At 37.5% G+C, this 25820-nt stretch overlaps 1 protein-coding gene across 8 annotated transcripts in view; it reads right to left on the bottom strand.

Annotated features, from left to right (window-relative positions):
- The window catches only part of LOC127624938 (ankyrin repeat and KH domain-containing protein 1-like), a 63973-nt gene that overhangs the window by 30807 nt on the left and 7346 nt on the right, over positions 1 to 25820 (bottom strand). For 7 of the 8 annotated variants that reach the window (XM_052099864.1, XM_052099862.1, XM_052099863.1 and 4 more), the window contains one exon: positions 3515 to 3668. In XM_052099864.1, coding sequence (XP_051955824.1) covers positions 3515 to 3668 — 154 coding nt within the window. Of the gene's footprint in view, positions 1 to 1926; positions 2136 to 3514; positions 3669 to 25820 lie in introns of those variants that run through there. The other variant, XM_052099868.1, reaches the window with a different exon arrangement.

Raw genomic sequence — 25820 nt, 5'->3', positions numbered from 1 at the left:
TCGCACAACTCATTGAGGAGTTTGTAGTTATTTATATGAGCCGGCAGCTCTGGCTCTGCTAGATGTACAGTGAAAAAGGAGTTATATTTTGTTCTCACCCAAAACCAACTGGATTGCTACAGAAGACATGGATTAAATCACTGAAGTTTTATGGATTACATTTATGCTGAATTTATATCCTTTTTGGAACTTGAGAGTTCAGGCCAGCATTCATGTAATTGTATGGACCATTAGAGCTGAGATAATCTTCTAAAAATCTTTGTATTCAGCAGAAGACAGACATACACATTTGGGATGACATAAGGTTTGCTCACTGGGGTTATAAATACATTTATTTTTAAACAATTCACAATCGTATTTTATCTAAATTACACAATAATGACTCATAGACCTTATAGACATTGCAGTTTTATCTTCTGTTAAGCTGCTTTGAAACGATGTGCGTTGTGAAAGGCGCTATACAAATCAAAATGACTTGACATGAGGGTAAGTAAAACGAGAGAATTAAAATCTTTGAGTGAACTATCCCTTTAAAGCAGGAGTTATCAATGGGGGTGGTATCACCCTCCAGTGGGCTTTAAAGGATGCCAGGGGGCGCTGAGAGCAAATTAGTAGAGGGGAGGGCGTTAGGTTATAAATGGAGGGTGTTTATCAGTCATATTAATCAAATCGATTGTCAAGTTCCTCTTTGCATAAAAACATGTATCTAGACTTGGGAGTATTCCAGTTCATCTGATTCTGAACTCTAGTGATGCAACTGAAGTATCTGGTTTAGCAGCGATAAATAGACAGACGGAGTCACAACTGATTATTACAGCGCTGCGAGAACCAGAGAAGCGTTTTGAGGCCTATGGTTTATAATAGCAAAACTGCCAGTTTATTTTATAGAAATGTAACCATGGTAGTGAAGATCCATGCTTCCATGTGCTTTCCATGGTCTTTTTACAAAAGCTACTGATAAAAAGTAAATAAATCAATTTAACATTTCATAAGGGCAAATGCAAAGTTTTCAAATTCCAGGAGATGACTGAATTTGAAATCAATAATAACCTGATGAAAAGAGTCCCAACTCAAGTCAGTCAAAATAAGTGGGTGTTGCGACATAAATTAGGTGTTAACTTATTACTTTTAATAGATAGATAACCTTACCGTTATAAATTCCTGAAAATAAACATCTGCATTAGGGCTGGGCGATAGGACAATGTAATCGGATATGGACGATATCTTACAAAGATCCCGATTGTGACACATTCACAGACGATGATCAACAATATCGGCAAATGGCAAAACCATGTATCAGGGAATTCAGCAAATATATTGAACAGTAGCCTAGGGTGTGAAACTAGCACCCCCCCTGCCAAGGCTAAATCCAGTTCGCAACCTCCTCATCCAAATGTATTTCATGCGGGTTATTTTGCTCATCTACCGGCAACAGTCGGGTGATCTGCATGACGTCTCGGAGTGACACATGAATATAAATTCTGTTAGTCACAAAGACGTGATTGTACAAAATATATTTCACATATCATCCAGCTCTAATCTGTATCCAACTCAAAATCAATTCCATACTGTGGAATGCGCATTTCAGTGGGACAAAATATCCAGTATTATTGGTCTTTTCACTTCTTTTTTTTTTTAAATAATAAAAATAACTTTTATTATTAGTTTGTCTTCACATTTTCATTTAATAGTGTCAGAGAATGAAGTATGGGAATGTTTATCCAAAAAAGTTTGAGAACCACTGCTTCAAAAGGAACAGAAACAAATTTCCTCTCTCCACCCCAAATTTTTCTTCTCCAAAAGCACAAAAATAATTGTTTAAGGAACAGTTAAGGAAAAGGAATCGTTAAAGCACTCCTTAAATTTCTAATGATCTCCATCCATGGAGACACATCAAGAAATGAGGAAAGTAATAGAGATGCTCACATATACATGGATGAAGACACACACACAGGAGATAGGAGCACACACAAGTGTACTATAGGACAGTGCTGAGTCATGAGTGAGGTTGCTGCTGCTGTATGGAAATCCATTGTTGCTGCTAATCTCCCCTTTGGTTCCTCTGTGAGATAACCATCCGCTCACGGTGCAAGGCAGGCCAGTGTAGAGCAGCAGTCCTAACATGCTGGGCCTCCCCCAAACAAACCCATCCCAACTACACATAATGATGCAACGCATGCAGACGAGTTTGACAGAACATGGCATAACCTGGTGCAAAGTACAATCCACCACCAGTTTCCAAGTTCATAAAACAAATTTTAAAAGTTTAGCACATGCTGTGCCTGTTAAACAACAACAAGGTCTGCGTGAGTTGTGTGACAATGACCCTTCACCCATTCAGGACTCCTTAGGCCACGTCCACACTATGTTTTCGTTTGAAAACACATTTTCTCTCTACATTTTGTCCCTCTGTCCGCACTGAGAGGGTGTTTTTGTCAGTGAGAACTGAGCTTTTTGAAAAAGCTCTCCAAGTGGATACATTTGAAAACGCCGTCTTCACGTTGTAGTGTGGACTGGGAAAACAGATATTTCTGAAAACGATTATGCATTTGTCATCATGTGACGCAGTCATGTGATCCAATCAACCAAAACATTCAAGATGTTGTGTTATAGTGGCGCGGTTTTGCCAGATATTCATTTTGAAAGTGTTGTTACAGATAAATGTTAAGTTGTACAACATTCACATTGCATTAATTCAAATGTGACAGGAAGTTTACACAGAATTGGTGTCCAGTGACGGAACACAAGGACAATTGTATTTCAGACCGTATGAGAGCGTTTCAAAAATGGAAACGCAGTTTTCAAAAGTATCCGGATTACTGCAGTTGGAGCCTTATTCAGCACTGTAAATCATTAACATTTCAGTGCTCATATGTAACAAAATCTCACATTGAACCGTGAAGACGATAAAAAAACTATAGGATGCAAAGCATGTAAAAACAAATGAGAATTACGGATTTGCAGAGCTATATTCAGCATTCACTCTCTCGGTATACAGGTATCTCTGGTTGTGAACTAGAGCCTCTGTGTGGCTAAATCATGGGAGAAGATCTATGTATTGTAAATTGGTTCAACCAGGAAACCTAGATACAAGCTCTTTGTTTCTATTCCAAACATCTTTAATTTTGAAACTACTTTCAAAATAAGTAACTTATTTCGAAATATTCTCCTTGTGATTGTGCTGTAATGTAAAAATATAATGAAACGCCATAATTTTTCAGAATCTCTGTAACCATTTGCTGAAACACATTGGGCCTTATTCCAGCAAAATGAGCAGAAAGAATTTCTAATGAACCGAATGCGACAACTTACGCAAAAGAAAAATTTGCGTACAGTTTACATTCATTCTGCTTGTGTTTCATGAAAAATTACCCATTAACAAAAAGTGCAACTCATGATCAGCACTGCAAAAATATGTTTGTTGAGGACAAACACAAACAGAAAAGTCATGCACAGACACCGAATAAATCAGCTAGTTTAATGTGAGCATATCAGTATTAGCCAGTGGACATACCTGCTGCTTCTAGTAATGCCTCGAGCCGGGCCTGTGTTTCTGGGTCTACCGTTCTGAGGTCAGCTCCATCTGCAGCGCTGGACAGGAGCAGTTCTGAAGCCGTCTTTAGTACTGGGTTATCCAGGTCTTCCTGGTCTAATATGAATGACTCAACCTGATTGGAAAGAGTCTGTGTCAGTGACTGTCAGCTTGTATGTTTTAAAAATAATAACAAAAAAAGGACAGGAAAACTCACTAGCTTAGTATTAAACACTTTCCTATATATTAAATTCAACTTAAAAGTAGCTTTGAAGTTGCAATCAGTGATTTATGTTATTTGTTATGCTAGCCGATATGGCATGACGTACAGCTTATGGCATAAAAAGTTGTTTAAATCACATTTTTACAGTCATTTTAGTAGTTTAGCTGTTGACATTACATACTCATGGCAAAGAAGTTGTAAAATTGGATAACTTTACACAGAAAAGTTTAGTAAGCGACTATCACACTAAAATCATGTTTGCATGCCTTTATGTCTTGTGATTATACTTTTGAAAAAGTGAGCATTTTAATGTGCACAAATTAGCCCCCATTCACTTCAATTTTAAGTGCCTCACTGTAACCTCGATTTTTGCTTTTTTTAAAGGAGGGACAAGTGAATTTATTTTTGTGGTAATCAACATTAAGCCACAAATGCTGCTGACTGGGCTTAAATTATATTGAAGTGCTTGTACTACAAAAAAGTGCAGTTTAGCTGTCTGAATGTGACACTTGTCTGACGGACATTCAGAAAACACCCTGCTTATTTTTTCATGCATTGCGTGAATACATGGGTCGGCTTCTTTCAGCTCGTTGTTGAAAATGCACTCTTACATTATTTTTGCCGTTTGCGCTGACTGAAAGGACGACAAAGAGTGCGAGTGCCAAGCACATGATGACATTGCCATGGTAACCAGATACATTTCAGATTATTTGCTTAAGACTAGAATGAATGCATCATCAAATCAACGTGCTACACAACAAAATTTATTTTCTTCTCTGCAAACGATGCCAGAGACAAAAGTGAGAAGGACAATGAGATTTACTTTAAGAAGAAAAAAAATCAGTGACCCTACCAAAAACCGGGACTGTCCTGTGTAATAAACCGGGCATTTCCCTGACCAAAATAACTTCATATTTCATTGCGCATTTTATTGTGGAAAAAGCTGTAAAAGAACATAATTTAAGCAGCTCCTCAATGCTTTTAAAATAGAAAAACAATAAATAGGTGCCGTTTATCTGTTTTTCGGAGTTGCAGTGAAAGTAAACAACACAACAACATTATGTAAATAAACAACATTATGCCTAAAAAGACTTAACAGCCCAATATGTTGTTTTAGTAAACTATGAGAGACATGTTGTGGGTAACTTGACTTAACCCTCTGGGGTCGACAGACGCACCGGCGCTTCCTGCTGGATTTTGTCGTCAATACAGCGGAAACAACATAACATTTTCCGTCATTTTTGGGCATACAGATAAGTGTAAGACATCATTAGAGACTATAAAGGGTCTACTTTTATTTGTGTACACTCACAACAACAACAAAACCTTGTGCTTTTGTAAAATAAAGAAAATAAAAAGGGTGAGCTGTGAGCAGTCTGTGTTTGCAAGCATACTTCTGAAACACGTCACAAAAATGAACAAACTTCACGAATACTTATCACACAAACATAAAACATTTGTCTAAAGAAAGCTTAAAATGTCTACTTTTAAATAAAACAATTTAAATTTAAAACAAATATAATCCTGCAATGTAATATGTATGAAACAAAGCAATGTACAGTTTTCCTGGCTCAGCTAATTTATCTCTGTGATCACACCCACCAGCAGAGCGCGCCATTCATACGCTAATGTGCCGAGACGATCAATGCAAATGGTAAACTCCCCCAACTGTGTCTTAAAAACAAAGTCATTTACTTTGCTGCACGTTTGAAAGACAGCACGATACACAAGTGAGAAAACTCCTGGATAGTGACGAAAAGTTACAATTTTCCTCAGAAGAAGAGCGGGACTCCGATGAACGTTTGTATTTTGAAGAGAGACTTGATCCAGCAGAGGATACAATTTTTGAAGAGTAAGTCATTTGGTTTTCATTAGTTGACATGCTATTTTATATAAACATGAACATATTTTACTAGTGGGACTGTTTCCAGACTTGCCAGCCAGGATTCAGAGAATTGACATTTGAAATATGACTCCTAATAAGCAAGTTTAGTTACATGTAAATGTTGTTTCGGCTAAAGCAGGTATTTAAATTGTATGCTGTATTATATAAATGCTCAGATTTCACTCTGGATCGATCTAGCCCTTATCACGGCGCTACCAAGCAAAGGCAGATCATGTCAGCGGTGTGTGGAAATTCTTCAAAGTTTCTGATAAGGACATCGAATTTGCGATCTACAGTGTTTATGCAGCAGAAATGTCAAGAAAGACACACACACACACACACAGAGAGTACAGCAAGAGATTCTACAGGAAAGTGCCCCGATCCACAGCAGTGCCACAATTAGCGCAGCTACACCACAACTCGAGACGTATCTAGCTGAACTACCCATTGCCAGAAGCGACAATCCCCTTGACTACGGTCGCATAAACAAAGACCGCTTTCCTTTGCTTGCGTGGATTGCGCACAGGTATTTATCTGCCCAAGCACCAGCACAGAGAGTGAGAGACTGTTCAGTGCAGCATCTCATGTTCTTGATGAGCTTTCTGACAGGAGATACTGTCAGAAAGTTTAGCAACTTTTGTTCTTGAAGAGACACCTGTCACTTGTAGTTAAATAGAAAGCGGTCCAATTTGATGTGTATAGCAATTACATTACACTTGTTCTTCACTTGAGGATATATCTGTCGTTTACAGTTGAGGTTGGATTTAGTTCAATTACAGTTGTTTTACACAATAATTTTCATTCTGTTAATACATAAACAGAACAGAGCACTGATCTATATATATATATATATAATTATATATTATAGTTATATATAGATCAGTGGAATAGAGGCCCTCTGCCATTCTGTGTTCTGCCTTTTGTTTCAATTAAAATTACTGTTGCATATTTAAACTTTTTGAAAGATGCTAGCTAAGTTCATTACTTGACTGTTGTTTTGCATATAATAGTTTTCTAAAACTTTACATTATTTGGATAATTGTTAATAAAATCTGTAAAATTAGATTTTTACAGAACTGAATGAAGAATAATATTTTATATAGTTTTAAAATATTTTTTGTCCAATTTTGGTGTGTTACTTTCAATAAAAGTGTGATTTATTTTATTGGTTTGTAGTTTTTCAATTCAGATTCATAAAATTCATGAAATTAATGAAAAAGTATAATATTAATACAATTATATATATATATATATATATATATATATATATATATATATATATATATATATATATATTTTTTTTTTTTTTTTTTAAATGGGTAAAAAAATAAAAGATTTCGGTTTTCGGCCAAGTGCATCCTTGATTTTCGGTTTCGGCCCAGAATTTTAATCTAGGTGCATCCCTAGTCTTTTGTCTCCTCAGGTGTGAATTACAATCCATATTCATGATAGTTCACGCATCCTCGCATATGACCCAACACAAGTGTCTTACAAAAGTTAAATTACTATATTGTTTTGTGTGATCAGGATGGTTTTCACATAATTTTGTAGCAAAAACTCTTTGCTACAAGATCCAGTTCTCAAAAGTCTTGCGGACAAATGTTTAGTATGGGTTATATGGCTTTATTTCAATGACTTCAAAAACCACACATAAATGTTATTTTCTCAAAAATTCATACATGTTGATCACATATTATTGTAGCCCAGTTTGTGCTGAATACAGTGTTATCAGACTTTAGCCATTAATGTGTTTTTAAGCAACTGAAAAAAGCACAAATGTCAAGGCATGTCAAAACTTCTCCAAGGCCCAAAACACCCTCAGACCCCAGAGGGTTAATGAAGTTCTTAACCACAATGAAACCACGATGCAAACACAATCTTGGCTGCACAAATGCTGCGTGCGATTTTAACAATTCTCAGGTCCCGTACCGTGCAAAACTGCTATGTAGTTTCTAGTTTATTGTCTACATACCAGTCTGTGCTCATCATGACAGCCATCTTGATCTTAGTTTTTATTTATTTTGCTCATTGCATCACAAATCAAAATGCAATGGACTTGGTTGGACTCTGAAAAAAATCCTGAGTCCCAAAGGCCCGAGTCAGACTAAAAATGCATCAGAGACCGTGACAAGTCCAAGTCCATTCAAATTGGACTCGTGACTCAGACTCAAGACCAAACTAGAGTACCCCAAATCTAACGATTGCTAACTCAAAGTAACTTAGTGAATTCTAATTAGAACAGGCCATTATTTTCTCTTAATGGTCCAGCACTGCCAATTCATTCAATTATTTTTAGTAAATATGCCTGTATTCGCTAACATAAATTAAGTGAATACCTGCCATTTTAAATTTGTAAATGTACAATGATCATTAGGCAAACATGTTTCAGATAAATTACCCTTTTTAGCTGAATTTAGTGTCAGATTTAGCGGTTGCAATAGATGAGGCATTTTAAATAGGACAAACAATGTTTTCTGAGTCTAACTTTTTAGACTAGAAGTCTCCAAAAAATACATTTTGCGAAACATTTTTCAGTGAAATAGGTGTTCCACACATCCCTAACTGATATGACTGAATTGATCACCTCATGTCAGATTACATTTAAACATTTTTAAAAAGTAATACTTTATACCATGGCACAAAAGTACCATTACTTTAAAAGACCAAACTTTTTATCGAGGACAGAATGACTAAATGCACCTTTAATTAGTCTGAGGGTGTCTAATTAAAGGTGCATTTAGTCATTCTGTCCTCGATAAAAAGTTTGGTCTTTTAAAGTAATGGTACTTTACACACACACACACACACACACACACACACACATACATACACACACACACACACACAGTACTTGCACATTTTGTGCCATTAAAACCAACTAAATTTATTGACTTGGGTAAAATCTATTTGGTCTGCTCCAGAGAACGCAGACAACGTCAGACAATAATTTATAACTCAACAATTATGATTCTCAACGTTGCTACAAGCATTAGTGTGAACTGTCCACTTCTACAGCTAGTTCTCTTTCAAGCAAATACTGTCATGGCGGAGCAACAGTTTGAAGACAATATCGCTGAACAACCAAGTCATATTTATTTAGACAGTTTCATCATGATATGATCTTAAATTTAATTCTTAGCCAGCTATCTGATATTTGCCGATAGCACAAAGTCTGCTATTGATGCCATTTCAATTCGATATAATGTAGAGGCCTGCGATTTATATGAAATTTAATTATATGCCTATTTTTATATGAAAAGTCACAAACACGTGACCATCAATTTTCATACATTTTCTAACTTAACAGCCAGTTTCGATTGAAGCTAAATACTGCAGTAAAAATTAATGCAGACATTTACATGTCCTTTTACAAACAGTAGCCTATGCACTGCGGTGTTAAAGATGGGGTCCCGTTCTTCCAATTATCTTTCATGGGTCTTGTTCATAGAAGATCATTGTTAGATCATATCGGTCAGTGATTGCAGTTGAATCAGATCAGAGTGTGTGGTTCCTTTGTGAAAAGTGAAAATCTACCCACAGCAGCTGCCAATTGAAAGGGTCTAAGTAGAGCAGATGTGATAACAATGACAGCGATCCATGAAATGTCATTAAATCATGTCAAACCTGAAAAAGTTTATCCTGATCCACCAATCCTGATGTGAATTTAAAAGACTAAACCTATAATAATATTTCTAAAACAGGGTTTTTCAACCCTACAAACAACTTTAGCGAAGTGCCCATCGACCGCATTCCTTTTCTGCACTGTCAAAAGAATCCGAGAGTGCTGGAGCGGAGCGTGTGCTTTGTAGCTTCTTCTATACCTTATGCATGCTTTTTACTTGGCTGCTACTACTCAGTGCTGGGTTGCTGCATCGCTTGGCTCTGGCTTCACGCTATGATAGAAACACATGTGGATGAAGTGAGAGTGCCAAAATAACGGTGTATTCAATTTTATTTTTATAGATTTTTCCGCATTGCATCAATGCATCACATCATTGGTTATTTGACTGATACATCGATCCAGATCAATGGATCGTTACACCCTCAATAACAACTAGGGCTGCACGATTTGGGGAAAATGTCATATTGTGATTATTGAGGTTAATATTGCGATAGCGATATAATAAACAAATGGTATCATTATTCAACTTGCTTAGTTATCAAGGAAAATGCACAAATAGATTACGGAGATTACTACAAATACATGTTGAAATGTGTATTTTTCAACTCAAACATACAAACTTGCAACAAAAACAACTATAAATGCAGTGTTTTCAAATGAATTTAACAAAATTAAATATATTTGCATTACGGCAAACTTATTTTCTCAATATTACACCTAAATAAAATAGAACAATAAGAATACAAATTTTCATGAAAATAAGATTGTCCAAACAAACAGGGACATTTAAGCAGGATGTAACATGTACTTTGTATAAACTCTTTTGAAAAGGAAACTGGATCTAAAAGTGTGGTTCACTCAAACCAATAAAACTGTTGTTGTTGTGTGTGTGTGTGTGTGTGTATGTATATATTATATATTATACACACACACACACACACACACACACACACACACACACACACATTTTATTGTTGTTGTAATTTTAATGTTATTTTTCACATAAGATTGATATTATGATCTCATCAATGATGCAACATGTTGCGAGCTGCAGACAGTGGGGGTGAGAGATGAGCGTCTCAGTGTTAGTGTGCGCATCAGCCGGCGGAACTTCAAATCTTTTCCGGTCTCAACTCCTGCTCAGATTGGGTCTCTTCCACGAGTTTGTGTTTATTTACATGGCATGCTCCCGTATTATATGAACTTTAATAATTATTGATGAAATAAAGACATATCGCCAAGCTGTGATCTGTGTTATTTTTTCTGACCACCAGTTCAGTGTCGGTCTGCTCAGCATATATCTTCACCTGATTTCCACGCTGCACACCAGAAACTCACATGACCACACGTGCCACTGAATCACTGAAAACAATGGCACAAGGTGTGTCCTCTTGAACAGGGACAGGTAATTAACACATGAGGGCACCAGTGACAAAGTTCACATTAGCCACTAGGCCCACCCCCCTCACAAATGCTGCTGCACAGTATTTAGGCCCTGAGCCTTTGAGGAATTACTTTAAGTACTAAGATGAGCTGATCAGCGAGTTTCCCCTCCTCCTCTCCCCTCTCTGTGTCCTTGACCTCCACACACCTGCATTATCGCTCACAGGGCAGGACACCCCGCACTGGTTTTCATGTTAGCACAGGCAGGGATTTGTGCCCATGAGTGACTTACATGGTGCTATAAGACTGAAATCAGTAGCACTATTTAAAGACATAGTAGGTATATGGAAAATTATTAATTAAAAGACCTCACACTGAGTAGTGGATTAATTAAATCAAATCAAACAAAAATGTACAGCTGTATACATGTTTACATACACAGTGATGCAGTGATACAAAATCTATAAGCAATGAAGCAACAACCTTTAAATCCAACCTTTAAATCACTGGTAACACATTGACATCCTAAAGATTCAGCAAGCAACAGCTCTCTGGCAATTTGAACTGCGAATCCTACATGCACCCAGATCCTATAACTGTTAGACATCTCATTTTGAGCCGACAGTGATCGGGGATGGCATTTGCAAAGGATCTCAACTGCACTGACCGCATTAAATGCTCCAGATTTACTTCAATTGCACATTTGTGTAATTTCAAGTAAGTTGGGCAATAACAAGTGTCTAAAAAAAATATGAAATAAACCCATGGTACCAGGGTTTTGTGGGCCGAGGTGGAGATGAAAATATTTCACCATGTTTGGAAGGAGCACCAGGGCCAGTCAAAGCTGCTGGCAACAGAAACACACACACACTTTTTTTTCTCTCATCAAAATATAGGCTTGAGGCAGTATAGCATTGTCATATGCTAAAGCAAAGAAATACACTGATGAGCCAAAACATTATGACCACTCACAGGTGAAGCGAATAACGTTGATCATCACTTAACCAGAGCACATGCCAAGGTCAGGGTAGATTAAATGGTAAGCAAACAATTAGTTCTCGTAGTCAACGTTTTGAATGCAGGAGAAATGGGCAGGAGCAAAGACCTGAGCATCTTAGACAAGGGCCAAATGGTTATGGCCAGATGGCTGGGGAAGAACATCTCTGAAATGGCAAGGTTTGTGGGTTGCTCCCAGACAGCAGTGGTGAGTACCTACCGGCAGTGGTCCGAGGAGGGACAAACCACAAACTGGTGACAGGGTGTTGGGCAACTAAGGTACATCAATGCATGAGGGCAACGAAGTATATCTCATCTGGTCTCAGCCGACAGAAGGTCTACTGTGACAAGTCACAGAAAATATAATTTTGCTAATGGGAGGAATGTGACCCTGACACTGAGCTGCAGCATGGTGGCCATACAGCGGTTTAACAGGACAGGATCCACTCAGAACAGGCCTCGCCATGGTCAACCAAAGAAGTTGAGTGCACGTGCTCCGCGTTATATCCAGAGGTTGTCTTTGGGAAATAGACGTACGAGTGCTGCCAGCATTGCTGCAGAGGTTGAAGGGGTGGGGGGGGTCAGCCTGTCAGTGCTCAGACCATACCCCGCACACTGCATCAAATTGGTCTGCATGGCTGTCATCCTAGAAGGAAGCCTCTTCTAAAGATGATGCACAAGAAAGCCCCCAAACAGTTTGCTTAAGACAAGCAGACCAAGGACATGGATTACTTGAACCATGTCCTGTGGTCTGATGAGAAAGATAAACTTATTTGGTTCAGATGGTGTCAAGCGTGTGTGGCGGAAACCAGGTGAGGAGTACAAAGACAAGTGTGTCTTGCCAACAGTCAAGTCAAGACTGAGGAGAGGGAGAATTACACAGCTCACAGCCCAGACACACTCTAAACTTTCCAAACAGCTTCAACAGATTCCAAAGTACAAGGGAATTATACAAAAATACCGAATAATTAAATACAGAAGCACTCTCGTTGTGAAAAGTGGAGTCAGATCTCTTTAAAGGAAACACCCCAGTGTTACATCTGAAATGCAGGTATATTGACTGCGTTAAAGCTTTATTAAAAGTTCAAATAAAATGGAAGCAGGTCAGGTAATTAACAACAAACTCCGAAACTGGCATTTCTCTGTGCGGTCAGTGCCTCTTCTGTAAGTTGCGCGAATGTCTCGATCTAAGGGGGAGACATTGAAACTGCACCCAGCTGAGACACATACACACAGTCACAGGGACGTTCATCCCTCGAGTGCGCACACTTCATGCAGCTAGATTATAAGGCGAGGGCTCATGACTTATTGAATCATAATATATGTCGCTGTGTATTTCAAATCAATAAGCAGCTTTATTAATAAGAGAGTTTGTTTTTAGTGAGATAAAGATGGATTGAAGTGAACAAAGGTGAGAGGGTAGTTTTCGTCTCTTTATACACTGCAACAATATACGTTTATGATTTGTTTTGGCTTGTTTTCCAATAAAAATATTTAAAACATTGCACATTTACTTTAGGAACTATACTGCAGAAGAAAATTGTTATCCGATAATGTTGAATATAATATTAAAAACACATATTTAAAAATATTTAAAAATCCTATAAAAAAAAAAAATATGTATTCACCTGAGAAGCAGCATAAGATATTTAGACTTGCTTTTACAGAATAGATCTTGAATACAAGTATATTTTATATTTACTGCACCTCGCAGAAGTATAACCAAGTGAAAAAAAAATACACTTATATTTAAGATACATTCTCTTAAAGCAAGTCTAATTATCTTATAATGTTGCTTCCAAGTAAATTGATCTTGTTAGGATATTTAGACCATTTTAAATGGAAAAGACAAAAACACATGATAGTTTTTTTTTTGCAGTGAATTTCTTGGCTGAATTAAACTTAAAAGTATTTTTTTTTTTCACCTTTAATTCAGTGAATGTCATTTAGAGGTATTTTTAAATGATGATTTTGTCATTTTTATTGTTAGTAAGCATGTTTAATACAACCTTTTAAGTCAGGGCACAAGCTGAATAATCAGTTAAGAGCTAATTATTAATCATAACAATAATTGCTGAATAATCGTTCAATTATCAAAATAATCATTAGTTGCAGCCCTTCTCTGAATATCTTTAAAAGATTTGAGGTCACTAACCTGGCAAACTTGGGCAAATTCTGTAATTATTTAATTCTCAAAAACACTCATTGTATCAACATGGAACCTTGTGAACACGATTCAGCTACCGAAAGGATGGATGAAAAGTCCTGAGCGCGTTTACTTGAGGAAGTTCCATCAAAAAGGTCAATCAGATTTGCGCTTATCGTTTTGCAATTTTTAGTCCTGTGCATCAGACGTAGAGCATGGACTGAGTAGTGTATAAGCATGCCAGCTTAGGCTGAGTCCAAGTTAGCTCATAACATCATGCCACTCACTCATGTTACAGCACCTTTGACAAGGTAGAAATGATAAAACCGCTTTGTGAATAATGCTACCAGAACTACACAGCGGCAAGATGACGAGAACCACTTAAAACAGACTCCATCATAAACTACCGGTTACATTTTTCCATCTACACCTGATCTATAGAGGGATATATTCTGTGCCATGTGACTGTCAATTAATAATATATATTTATATTTAATAATATAAGTAGGCCTTTGTAAAGATAGTCATAATAGTAATATTCATACATTATATTAAAAATATAATTTAATCATTATCTTTAATCCACACATTATTTTCAATAAATGCAGCAGTCACTTAGCTGCAAGTTCCCCTCTTTTAGGATTTCATCGTGACATTTTCTCAAGTTTAAACAGGTGAGCATTATGGTACACCGGTACTAAAGAAATATCAGGATAACAAAATTTTTAAAATGATACGATATCATCTTGTTAATTTTGGTAGCATTTTAAAATATGCTGCCATTTCTTAAAATGTAATGTGAGAATTTTGAGATGAAATTGAAGACCATTTGAAAATAATAATAAAAAAGCCTGTATATGGCCAAGTGTGATTAAACAGCAGAAGGATGGAATTGTATGAAATATAGTCACATAAGCTGTGCGCCACAGTATGAATAAGAGTCATCTCTGCCCCGTCAACTCCCACACTTCCACAACACACACTACTAATGCTTGATTTTCATGCAGTGTGTCCAATAGTATCCATCTGCAGAGCCACGTTGAGTGTGTGAACATTTGTTTACTCTATAATGTACCGTTGCAGCTCAGATATTTCAGCAGGCGAGTTGCGGGAAGCTTGATATAACTCCGATCAAACAGATAGAAATTATTGAATAAATGTCCCTCTGAAATATGAGCAATGTTCAACTGACTGAGTTTTTTTAAAGACATTAAGACAGAAAAATATTACTACTGTATAACAGTGTAATATTCAAAGCAGTCACAATAATACTCAGTAACAATAATATAATATTAAATGGTTATATTAGTAGTTTTATTATCTGCAAGCATTAGGAATATCACAAACAAGTTTACTGAATATCAGCATGTTGTAATTATGGCAGCCTTTTGCCTCAGGTAATCAGATTGTTTTCATTTAATGTTTTATTTAATACTGTAAAGCTCTGTTGTGTATATATATATGTCTTGTCTAAAGTACCAACTTCGGTACCAAGTCGATACTGAAATTTAAAAAAAATGTGACACTGAGCGATGTTGAACGGAATCGTAAACACCTCTGATTGGCCATTGTGTTCACGCGCTCATCGGATATGTCTGTGATTGGCTAAAATGATCAGCGCTTCAAACCATTGATGTAAATATACATCAATGACGCTCTTCACAGAGCGCTTGCACAGATACACAAGGGAGCGTTTGGAAGCAGGACCGCTGATAGACGGCTGCTTGTGCTTTCAAAAGCTCCCACTCCCGTAAAAAAAAAAAAAAAAAAACACTTTCAAACACTTCCGTGTACTCTCAAACGCTCCCTTGCATTGATCATTGTGATCATAGGGAAAGTCTCCTCATTAATAGACAAATTCATTTAAATCAAATATTCGAATACCAAAATATTGATGGATGTGCCAAGCCCTACAATGTAGGCTGGTTTTAATCATTCCATCTGATTAAAACCAGAGGTAAGAACTGAGAAAAGTAGGCCCCAATAAGATTTAGGGGAGACTGTAATCGGAGGCATCTATTAGGGAAATTCTCCTAATTTTCAGAAATGAATTCCGATGTTAAGAGATGTTAGGCAAAGTACCTCAGTCACCATTCACTTTCAGTGCATCTTTTCTCCATAAAATGCAAGATAATGGTGAATGAGTACAGTTTTTTCTGGAAAAGAAATTCACACCTGGTCACAATTGTGTTGTTGATAAAAAAAATACACAAAACAAACACAGATAAGTTGCTACTGTGTATAAGTCACACTGACAGAGGTTTCTTGCAGCAGGCACTAGGACATGGAGTTGCCGCACAACTTTACTTCAGCCCCTCAAAAGAATGTCAACATTCGCTCCGTGAAGATTACCTCAGGATCTATGTGGCGTATCATACAATATTTGGCCTTGTTTTAATCAGAGAATTTGCTTAGTAATCATGTGCAAGTTTTTCATATTTTGAAATTATTTCAGTTTAGTGAAATAAAACTAAGCCACATCTGTTCACAACATGTGTTATTCTATGCGGTATAAAAATAAACCACTTTAAGTCTGTGTGGGTACTAAAACAACATGCCTGATTTATTCTATTCATTCATTCATTCATGTTAGAGACTCTGGATACTTCTGATATTTGCAACCCTCTTTGCTATGCACTAATTATCCAGTTCACTGGCTGAATATTTTTACTACGAGTGCGATGAAACGTCACTTTGTGGGCATGTGAGTAGTTGGGTTTTATAGCGGTCAGGAGTTTGTTAGAGCAATAATGCTATGGTGAACAGAATATTTCAAATGATTGCATAAAGTACTTTGTAAAGGTAAAATACTCTGAATTAGTGTTGTCAAAAATACCGGTACCAAGTCGGTACTCAAACATAAAATTATTTACGATACCAGAATTTCTGAAGGTACCGGGGTACCGAGTCTACCCGGTACCCATGCAGAGGCAGGAACTTTCGAACGCTCACAACAAGCTAAAGATGACAAGCAAAGCTGCTGCGGAGCCTCAACTGAATCATGTTGAAATTAAGTGGAAAAAGCCAGGTAATTTGAGGCTGATGAAAAAGGAAACATCACAGATCAGCAAAAACCTATTTGTAAACGCTGCTTTTGCAATTTTCTGATGATAGGAGAGAACACATCAAAAACTTAAAGACAGACACCCGGATTTATTCAAGCAAATAAAGCAGGTGAGTTTAAAAGCATATTATCATTTGCATTAGGGCTGAAACATTTAGTCGACATTGTCGAAAATAAAAAACGTATGAGAAAAATGTTCGTTGATGAATAGTCATTTGATCTCATTTAACGTAACATGAAATCACATTAAACTGTAACGATATCGCGTGAGAGCAGCAGTTCACGCCTGATGGAGGAAGAATTACACAGATCAGTCCAGATGCACTCTAAACTTTCACAGTTTATTTTATATAGATCCCGAAGTATTAAAGGATAGTTAAAAAAAAAAAAAAAGTACATTCAGAAGCATGTGCCGTTGTGGAATAAGCGGAGGCGGAGCTCTTTAAAAGAAACATCCCGGCGTAACATCTTAAATGCAGTAAAATTGCTTTAATAAAAAATTCAAATAATACAGAAGCAGGTCATGTTAATAACTATAAACTCAGAAACTGCCATTTCTCTGTGTGGTCGGTGCCTCTTCTATGAGTTGCACGAATGTCCCGATCTCAGAGGGAGAAATTAAAACTGTACCCAAGACAGACTCTGCCACGGTCACTCCTCCCTCGCGCGCATGCTAAATGCAGCTAGATTAGAATGCGGTTGCTCCCGACTTTATATATATATATATATATATAATCACTATGCATTTCTTATCATGAAGAAAATTGGCAATATGCAGCTTTATTAATAAGAGAGCACTTTGCACATTAGTTTGTAAGTTGTTTTTTATTAATTCTATTGTATGCTTGTTTATTTAGGCTTTTTTAGTACTTGGTAAAAACGTAAATTAAAAGTTTCAAAAGTTGAAGCAAATCTTATACAAGTGTTCAGAAATACTTTAAGCATACATTGTTCAGTTTTGTTATAAAAAATAATATATTTAAAGTGTTGCTCAACTGCATATTTCTGTTCTTAGTTCTGCTGCTAATGTTTTGTAGACTTTGTTAATAAAAGAGTGTTGTTTAGTAACCTGTTTTTGCTTTGGTACCGAAAATGGTATCGAGTACCGTGAAATTTCACTGGTATTGGTACAGACTACTGAAATTTTGGTACTGTGACAACACTACTCTGAATAGGGAACTTTTGTTACAGCCTTATTCCAAAATGGATTAAATTAATTATTTTCCTCAAAATTCAACAAACAATACACCATAATGACAATGTGAAAGAAGTTTGTTTGAAATCTTTGCAAATGTAAAAAAAAAAAAGAAAACGACACACAAAAAGCATATGTAGGCCCTACTTAAGTATTTACAGCCTTTGCTCAATACTTTGTTGAAGTACCATTGAACAGCCATTTTCAGATCTCTCCAGAGATGTTTAATCGGGTTCTAGTCTGGGCTCTGGCTGGGCCACTCAAGGACATTCACAGAGTTGTCCTGTTGCCACTCCTTTGTTATCTTGGCTGTGTGCTTGGGGTCGTTGTCCTGTTGGAAGATGAACATTCACCCCAGTCTGAGGCCAGAGTGCTCTGGAGCAGGTTCTCATCAAGGATGTCTCTATACATTGTTGCATTCATCTTTCCCTTGATCCTGTCTCCCAGTTCCTGTCACTGAAAAACATCCCCACAGCATGATGCTGCCACCACCATCCTTCACTGCAGGGATGGTATTGGCTAGATGATGCACAATGCCCAGTTTCCTCCAGACATGACCCTTGTCATTCAGGCCAAAGAGTTCAATCTTTGTTTCATCAGACCAGAGAATTTTGTTTCTCGTGATCTGAGAGTCCTACAGGTGCCTTTTGGCAAACTCCAGGAAGGCTGTCATGTGCCCTTTACTGAGGAGTGGTTTCCGTCTGGCCACTCTACCGGCCTGATTGGTGGAGTGCTGCAGAGATGGTTGTTCTTCTGGAAGGTTCTCTCTCCACAGAGAAATGCTGGAGCTCTGTCAGAGTGACCATCAGGTTCTTGGTCACCTCCCTGACTAAGGCCCTTCTCGCCGGATCGCTCACTTTGGCCGGGCGGCCAGCTCCAGGAAGAGTCCTGGTGGTTTCAAACTTCTTCCATTTACGGATGATGGAGGCCACTGTGCTCATTGGGACCTTCAATGCTGCAGAAATGTTTCTGTAACTTCCCCAGATCTGTGCCTCGATACAATCCTGTCTCGGAGGTCTACAGACGATCCCTTGGACTTAATGGCTTGGTATGTGCTCTGACATGCACAGTTAACTGTGGGACCTTATATAGACGGGTGTGTGCCTTTCCAAATCATGTCCAATCAACTAAATTTACCACATGGACTCCAGTCAAGTTGTAGAAACATCTCAAGGATGATCAATGGAAACAGGATGCACCTGAGTTCAATTTTGAGTGTCATGGCAAAGGCTGTGAATAATTTTTTTTATTATAAATTTGCAAAGATTTCAAACAAACTTCTTTCATGTTGTCATTATGGGGTATTGTTTGTAGAATTTTGAGGAAAATAATGAATTTAATCAATTTTGGAATAAGGCTGTAATATAACAAAATGTGGAAAAAGTGAAGTGCTGTGAATACAGTCCGGATGCCCTGTAAATTAAGTATATAAGTCTTAGGAGCTTTTAGATGATGAAAAAAAGCAACTTATATTCAATAAAATAAGGTTCGTCTGTCCATAACATTTTGAATAAAAATTTGTGTTCCACAGAAGAGAGAAAGTTATACAGATCTGTAACAACATGAGTGAGTCCATGACAGCAGAATTTTCAGGTTTGGGTGACATATCCCTTAAAGTTTCAAAACTGGGGAGGAGTCATAATTTCAGAGAAGATTAAAAAATTAGAAGGGTTGCCAAAAGCTGCTGACCCAAAAAGTAAAGTGAGGGTGAGTAAGACAGAGGGTGTGGTCAAGCAGAGATCCCATCTGCAGTAAGACTAATTAAAAGCATACAGGGGCATTTAAATGTGCAGTGATGTGGCGTGGCAGGAATTGTTTCTCTGGTCCCTGGGAAGCATCTGTCTCAGGGTGTGAGTGAGAGTGAGAGACAAAAGGCTACATCCAAACAAGTGACTGTCATTATGTCATCTGCACAGAGAGATGGTGTAAGCGCTACACTTTCAAAAACAGGCAAGATCTGGGGACAGAATTCCTTTATATTAAAATAACTGGCTTTGACATTTACGTTCAAATATCTAGCTTTGACACAGACACATCTGACTTGTAGTAGGTCATTGTGGTTGCAGATAGGTTAAGAGTTGGTAATCCTAAACTAACATGAAAAAACGGGGTGACTTGGTGAAATAAAACAAAATGTTTCAAATTCCAACGTCTTGAGGTAGCAAGTATTTTGTAGCCATCTACTTCTGAACTCAGAAATAGGGCTGGGCGATATGGAGCAAAAAATATATCTCGATATATTTTGCTATATCTCGATATACGATATATCTCGATATCTTTACAGGAAAAATACCCCCCCCCCCCCCAAAAAAAACTACTGCAAAAACAAATATGCCAAATACCACAGTCCTTTTTTATTAAAGTGCAAAGAGGTAGGCAGTTCACGTAAGAACAAAGTGCTTCTTATTATTTAACTGTAAAATAAAGGAAGAAATACATATAGCCTTTTCATTCAAAAATGAAACAACTCAACTCAAGGTAGGCAGTGCATATATAAGAACAAAGTGCTTCATAGACATTTAAGAAAAAAAAATCCCTGATTACATAAATAATAATAATTTAACTGTAAATTAAAACAAATAATACATATTGCCTTTTCATTCAAAAATAAAACAACTCAAGCTCATCTTTGCATTAACTCTGTTGTCAGCCATCAACAAATAGCCAAAAACAAGTTTGCTATAAGTTTTGGTTGGCACCAACTTTCGGCATTCACGGCAGTAGACATCTGTCTGCTGTTCATCCGGCACCTTAAAACTGAAGTATTTCCATATAATGGAGCCAGTTGTCCTTTTTTTTTAGACGAGTTCTGCCTCCGGGCTGGTTATGGCGACGCCATGTTGAATGAGACAACACGCAAGGGAGGGGAGCAAAAGCAAGGAGACGGGGCGAGCGGAGGCGGAGCGAAGCACAGCACAGAGAAAGCAAGCGAGCAAAGTGGCTGAAATCAGAATTGAATATAAACAATATATCGATATATACGATATGTAAAAATTCATATCGTGTTTAAAAAATATCTCGATATATTTTAAATATCGAGATATCGCCCACCCCTACTCAGAAATGATATACATTACAGCCTTCTGGCCCAGCAAAACTTCGGTCAACAATAACACAGTGTGTATAGTCCAAAACAGAAAATCCACCACAGCACTTTGATATTTCAGGTGACAAGAGTCAGTCGGATATGCACGCATACAAAACATACAGCTGAAGTCAAAAATGTACATACAAATTAGCCAAATACATTTAAACTCAGCTTTTCACAATTCCTGACATTTATTCGTAGAAAAAAAATCCATGCCTTAGGTCAGTTAGGATCACTAATTTATTTTAAGAATGTGAAATGTCAAGAGAATTCTTTCAGATTTTATTTCTTTCATCACATTCCTAGTGGGTCTGAAATTTACATACACTTGTTAATATTTGGTAGCATTGCCTTTAAATTGCTTAACTTGGGTCAAATGTTTTGGGTAGCCTTCCACAATAAGTTACTGGAATTGTGTCCCATTCCTCCAGACAGAACTGGTGTATCAGAGTCAGGTTTGTAGGTCTCCTTGCTTTTTCAGTTCTGCCCACAAATTTTCTATCGGATTGAGGTCAGAGCTTTGTGATGGCCACTCCAATACCTTGACTTTCCTTAAGCCATTTTGGGGTCATTGTCCATTTGGAAGATCCATTTGCGACCAAGCTTTAACTTCCTAATGTCTTGAGTTGTTGATTCAATATATCTGCATAATTATCCTTCGTCATGATGCCATCTATTTTGTGAAGTGGGCATTTGGAAATTGCTCCCAAGGATGAACCGGACTTGAGGAGGTCCAAGTTTATTTTCCTGAGGTCTTGGCTGATTTCTTTATATGTTCCCATGATGTCAAGCATAGGAAAGCTAAGGCACTAAGTTTAAAGGTAGGCTTTAAAATACATACCTCCAGGTACACCTCCAATTGACTCCAATTAGCCTATCAGAAGCCAATTGTCTAAAGGCTTGACATCATTTTGTGGAATTTTCCAAGCTGCTTAACTTTATGGACTGAGACAGCCCGCGGACGGGCCCTTAAATGTACAAAATAAAAGTATGCGATAAACAAAACTGCTGTGTGTACATTGGTACACATGCCACGTATCTTTGGAAAGCTACATTTCTTGATTTTCTATTGATATAAACCATTTTAAGATACAATCACAACAGCAGGTACAATCTATATCTTTGTCAGACCACCAACATATAAACAACCAATAACAAAATTTAGGCAACTCACCTATGAAGCCTCATAGTACTCCACTGATCCATAACTTCCCGACAAAAACGGTGTTGTTTCATTGTCAAATGTCCAAACGATCAAATCAAGCAAAATGTTTAGTCCAAATCACATTATTACATCAATAAATATCCACAGACTCTTGTTGCATCATTTCAAAGCACCTGGCAGCTGTACCTAATCTTTCACATATTATCGGTAATAACTTCAGTTCAGATGTAAACATTTCCTATATCCGGTATCAAAATGGAAGCACGCACTCTGACCTTTCGATTGACACCTCATTTGACCCAATAGGAGCTTCCATGTCCTGTCCAAAGCCTTCAATACCCAACCACAGTCTGTGTCGAATGTAAGGGCATACCCACTTTGTTTACTGATCAAACCAATTACATCGAAGAGTGGAAATGACTGACGCATCGTATAGCCAATGAAATTCTGAAAACAGTGATATGCGGCTTTAGTGGGAAGATTAGAGCATGGTTCTGTAATGTGTGTGCGCACAATTGCCTTTCCATTACGGAGTGTTTTGTGCGTCTGTGCGTAAAAATATTGGAGAGCTGTTTTGGAACTGTTTACACATTTGGCGATTTAAATATGGTGAAACGGACGCGAAAAACAGGATTTTCACCCCAGGATGTGATATAAGAAGGCATTTACTGTGGAAATGATGAAATTTCTGAAAACAATACGGATAATTCGGAGGCAGAGAAAATGTTTATGGAGAGATGAGACATTGCTCTGGACAAGTAAGTGTTTTCTTGTGTTTTATAACATATATTACTGTATATTCCACATAAATAAGCTTTAATTTGAATAATGAATACACATTTTGTAATTACCCTTTGTTGTGTTTCTCCTCAGTGAGTGTTTGAAACGTTTGTGCATGTTTTTTGTATTTGTTTGTGCGTGTGTGAGGTTTTAGTTCATTGTTTCAGATCTATTGACATGCTATATAGATGTTTTGTATATTTACTGTAAATATGTATTATATATATAAATAAATCAATAAATATAAGTTGAAAATAAGAATATATGTTGTGTTTGAGAGTCTATTTGTTACAATGCGGGGAGGTGGGGGAGGGGTAGGCCCATCTATTTGTTACAATGCTGAATTCATGGGGGGAGTTGTAGGCCCATCTATTTGTTCCATAGTACATTGGCAAAGTATACAGTATTTACAGTAAATATACATACAAAAATACATATTTACACAGTCGAAAAGAAAACTAATATATATATATATATATATATATATATATATATATATATATATATATATATATAGAATACAGAAGAGATGGAAAAGTTGTGTCTAGCTTTGTAAATTACATTTATTTATTCTCACTGAATCAGATAGCGATTGGGAGCCGGATGCGGGCCACATAAAGTGGAGCAGCAGGAGTTGTAATGACTTTAACCTAAGGGTATGTAAACTTCTGGCTTCAACTGTTTTACACACAACATGCTTGTGTGTACTTGGGTCACGTATGGACAAAATAGAGGGTTAACCTTAACAATTTGTACAGTCATCCTGTTTAGAGAAACACAACATGGGTTGAACAGCTTGTGCACAATCTATGAGTTTATTAAATGTGTATATTTGGAGATTTGGGGGGGGAAGAAAAGCACACACCCTGACGTGATTTTTTGGATCTATGATGGAAATTTTACTAAACAAAAAGGAGGCTTTTTGAGGGCTACAAAATGACTCTAAATCCACTGCAACCTCACACACACACAGATGAAGCCTTTAATACACTATACTGGCAATGCGAAGCAAAGAACTCATAACCGATGGATCAAAACATTTATGAAATCTGTAATCATTTGATAAGTCATATTTTTTTTTAAGTTTGACTAAATGAGCTAGCAATAATTTGTGGTGCTGGAGCTGCAACAGCCCACACAAATATTTTACTCAAGGTAGTTTGTAATGCACAAGGTTTTCAAAGAATTATAAACTGGAACTGCAGATGAAGCACTCCAAAATCCAGGTTAATCTCAAATCAAGACTATTTTGATACTATGCTGTAAGTGAAGGAGAATATTCGTAATACAACACACAATCCTGCTTTCCACATGTCACTATGTCTCTCGCATGGTGATCATGACACAAATTTCGTTATCAGCACAGTGCACTTTGTCTGCAAATGCGCCTGTCGTTGACTGTACTAAAAGAGTATCACAAAACAGCCATAGTGCGCATGCATCAAACGAGACATAGCAGCACAAGGAAAAACTACATTTATCTTAGCCTTTACACATAAGACACAATTCTGGATATAAACAAACAATCTCAAGCAGCCAGAGTGACAGTTTACATGGACACCATAAAGCGGCTTATTGCAAGAAAGTGGGTTATTGTGAGAAAACAGCATGCCCGTTCACATGCACTGCATAAGCGGAGTACCCTTTACTCCTGTATACTTGCGGTTGGTCAGTAAGCAGCTTTCTCCACAGCAATGTAATTTACCCACGACACTTGTGTAAATAACAAGCATGGGATCTGAGGAAGACTTTGCTATTTTATTCTCCGTTGCCATGCTTTATGTCCAGATATTTTAGTGTTGTGTTGTTTTTGATTCCTTAAAGGTGCACTCAGTAATGTTTTGATGTCGAAGTGGCTTACACCAACACCTAGTTGATGGGATGCTGCATCATTAAAACAGTAGTTTTCAGTCACCGGTGCCATTGTAGAAATTCACCATGCACAGTGAACCAGGATTAATTTAAGAACGGGGTAGATACTGAGATGAAACCAGATTTCAGCCGGTCATGTTATGCTAACATGGCTGCCCCCATGCTCCATGTAGACAAGTGGTTTTTATTGTCATTCAACCATATACAGTTAGCACAGTACATAGTGAAACGAGACATGGTTCCTCCAGGACCATGGTGCTACATAAAACAACATAGGACAAACACAGAACCACATGAGACTAAAAGTGCACGTGCAAACATGTGGAAAAAGTACAATAAATTACAAACAATGAACAGGACAATAGGCACAGTGAGAGACAGAGCAGCGCCGACCAGTACACAGTAGTGCAAAAAGATGACAGTTTCTAAAAATGCCAAATGTAAACATAACATACTATGAGATGAGTGTTCTATGCACATAGCAGTTATTGAGGTAGCAGCCAGGTATAAAGTGACAATAATTAAAGGGCAACTCAGGACACGTGTGTGTGTGTGTCAGTCCAGTCTCTGAGTATTGAGGAGTCTGATGGCTTGGGGGAATAAGCCAGGGTTTCCCGCAGCACTTTGAAACTAAGGCGGCCGCCTAAGCAACACACGCCTGCCGCCTTAACTATGTCGTCAAAAAAATATATATGAGCGATATTCGCCGTGTTACTGTGTCCTGTTTTCTCCCTTTCCATCTTTAAATATGTGATAAGCCTTCGTGTTCGCTTCAGTCTTGTTATCAGCGTGTTCTTCCATGGCAGCGTGTGTGTGTGTGTGTGTGTGTGTGTGTGTGTGTGTTCATCTGAGCCTCATTGGTCTGTCAC

This window comes from Xyrauchen texanus, chromosome 31 (assembly GCF_025860055.1).
Source record: "Xyrauchen texanus isolate HMW12.3.18 chromosome 31, RBS_HiC_50CHRs, whole genome shotgun sequence".
Classification (NCBI taxonomy): Eukaryota; Metazoa; Chordata; class Actinopteri; order Cypriniformes; family Catostomidae; genus Xyrauchen; species Xyrauchen texanus.
This window is presented reverse-complemented; position numbering and strand designations above follow the sequence as displayed.